The sequence below is a fragment of the Lathyrus oleraceus genome, chromosome 3 (assembly GCF_024323335.1).
Source record: "Lathyrus oleraceus cultivar Zhongwan6 chromosome 3, CAAS_Psat_ZW6_1.0, whole genome shotgun sequence".
Lineage (NCBI taxonomy): Eukaryota > Viridiplantae > Streptophyta > Magnoliopsida > Fabales > Fabaceae > Lathyrus > Lathyrus oleraceus.
The window spans coordinates 318,448,658-318,451,226 of NC_066581.1; the positions used below are offsets into that span (position 1 = coordinate 318,448,658).

Consider the following 2,569-nt stretch of genomic DNA (forward strand, 5'->3'; position numbering starts at 1 on the left):
AATGCAGCATTTAGGAAGTTTTGATTGAAAAAGAAGTGAAACTATTTGATTTCAATATCTTTTCTTAAGCAGTAAATTGCACTTAGCTATAACTATTTGATTTCAAAAGAAAAATACATTTTGTAAGATTAAGCAACAACATTTTCTACATTAAAAATAAACCAAGTCCTAAAAATTCATTTCAAAGAGAAAATACTTAGGTCATGTTTCTTCTTTTTGCAACATAACAGGTTCCACATCCTACAAAACCATAGGTAGTTATTCTTCCATTTCATTTGTTCACTTTGTTTTCTCAATCCCTCTTGATATCTTCAATGATTTTAACTCATCTATTAACTGCATCAAGTTGTTGTAAGAGGATCCACCCTCCTCTATACTCCTATTTGCAGCATCACCAAGTTTTCTTGCTCTCTTCCTTGTTTCTACACTCTCTTCTTCACTTCCCATCAACACTGCCACAGCCTTTGCAATATCTTCCCTTCTCACCATTTCATTCTCACCTGTAGACCAAAACTTGTTCACTTTAGATCCTACTGAAACTCCTATCTTCAAAACATCAACAAGCAACTTCTCATTATAAAATTGCTCGGCAAACATTGGCCATGCTATCATTGGCAAACCAGCACTCAAGCTTTCAAGTATTGAGTTCCAACCACAATGAGTCACTATCCCTCCTGTTGCAGGGTGGCCTAATATAGCAAGTTGTGGTGCCCAATTCCAAATCAAATAGCCCTTTTGGTTTTCCTTCATCCTTTGCTCGAAATCTTGAAGAAACCCGTCTTTGTCTTCATCTCCGTGTTTTTTCCTCACGACCCAGATGAAATTATGACCTGAATTTTCAAGTCCATGAGCTATTTCAACAATCTGAGCATAACAAAGCCTTGTCAAGCTTCCAAAACTTACATACAACACAGAATCATTTGGCTTAGAGATAAGCCAATTCAACAATTCTGACTCTACCGGAATGTTTCCTTCATCCTTGTTAATCCATGTTGAAACTGGTCCTGCACTCCATGCCTTGATTCCCAATGTTCTCTTGTAAAGTTTCTCATAATCACTTTCAAGTTCATGAAAGCTATTATATAGTGTTCCATAGCTTTTGCTTTCTGATTCATATATTACATTTAAAATTTTTGAGAAGTCATTTCTAGTTTTAAACCACTCTTCTAGCTGCAGAGAGGTAATTTTAACATTATGTGGAATTCCAGGAATTGAAAAAAATTGAGAATCAGAAATTAAATTCTCATGAGGCTTATACTTTGTAATAAAATGAGCACAACAACTAGAGAAGTAGCTTGAGCTGTAATAGTAAATCCTTGGAACGCCGAGTTTGGCAGCGGATTCGACTGTCCAAGGATAAAACATATCTGATACTATACAGTCTGGTTGAAGATCTTGAAACAAAGGTTCAATTTGATCTTGAAGCATTGAAATTCCATGACTGATTTTACCAAGCATTTCTAAGGAAGTTCCGTCTTTGATGTTTTCAACGCCATCCGGGAGACCAACTTGAGCTGAAGGAAACTGAATCACACAAGTTTTGATTGAATAACCAGAAAACAAGTCACTGTCTATGGCTTTCTTGAACAACAAGGCATTGGCTTGTGTAGTGATGATGGTGACATTCACACCATGTTTTGCAAATAATCTAGCTGTGTCAATCATAGGGTTCATATGGCCAGGAGTTAGATATGGTAAAAAAATAACATTGAGTTTTTGGGACTGTGATTCCATTTTTTGAACAAGTTGAAAGGAGAAACACTATTTCAACTTCGGTTTCTAGACACAGTTTGTGAATTTATGGTAAGTGAAATTAATTTTATATGATTTGTTAGTGTTGAATGTCTTTGTTTTAATCAATTAATGACTAAGCCGGTTCATATGCTCTTTCTGTTTGTCGTTGAGTATTAACATAATTGGGTGTTTCTTTTATTCTTTTTATACTGTCATTGGAACTTGTTTATAGCAATCATTGGAATTGTCTCCTCCTCTTCTTGTACTTTTCTTTTTGTATTTTTTAGTATGAAATTGGAATCTTCTTTAGTATAAGCTAGCTTTGAATTAATTTGAATAATTCATATAAGATACAAGACATAGTTATAATCACAATTTCATGTTATGAATTTCTCAGAAATAGAAGAGTGTGCAACTCACACAGCAACATAGGTGTCATTACTCATTCTCACCATGAAATATTCAAAAGTATCTTAGGTTAAACAAAACATTCACAACACAAACTGTCACAAACAGCAAATATAACATAGATTAGATATATGAGATAAAGGTCATCGTAGTAAAATACAATTAAGTGATAAATGTCAAAGGTCATTGTAGACAAACTGTCACAAAATAGAAATAAGGAGATCAAAATTATAATTAAACCTTCAATTTTTAATGTATCGATAACAGACATTTATAATTTTTTTTATACTTATTTAATCGTTTAAAGAGTTTCTTTGGAACATTCATTAGCATTTTCCTTAACTTTAAATGCTTAAAAGATTAATATTTATTGAGCCAAAATAGTTTTCTAATATTTTCAAGCAAAATGATCATGATTTTAAATTAA

The 2,569-nt window shown here is 33.0% G+C and overlaps 1 protein-coding gene across 1 annotated transcript; it reads right to left on the bottom strand.

Annotated features, from left to right (window-relative positions):
- Positions 1 to 279: 279 nt before the first annotated feature.
- LOC127129211 (soyasapogenol B glucuronide galactosyltransferase-like) lies at positions 280 to 1,734 on the bottom strand. The gene has a single exon (XM_051058479.1). The coding sequence runs from the start codon at positions 1,732 to 1,734 to the stop codon at positions 280 to 282; it is 1,455 nt and encodes a 484-aa protein (XP_050914436.1).
- Between the last annotated feature and the right edge of the window lie 835 nt (positions 1,735 to 2,569).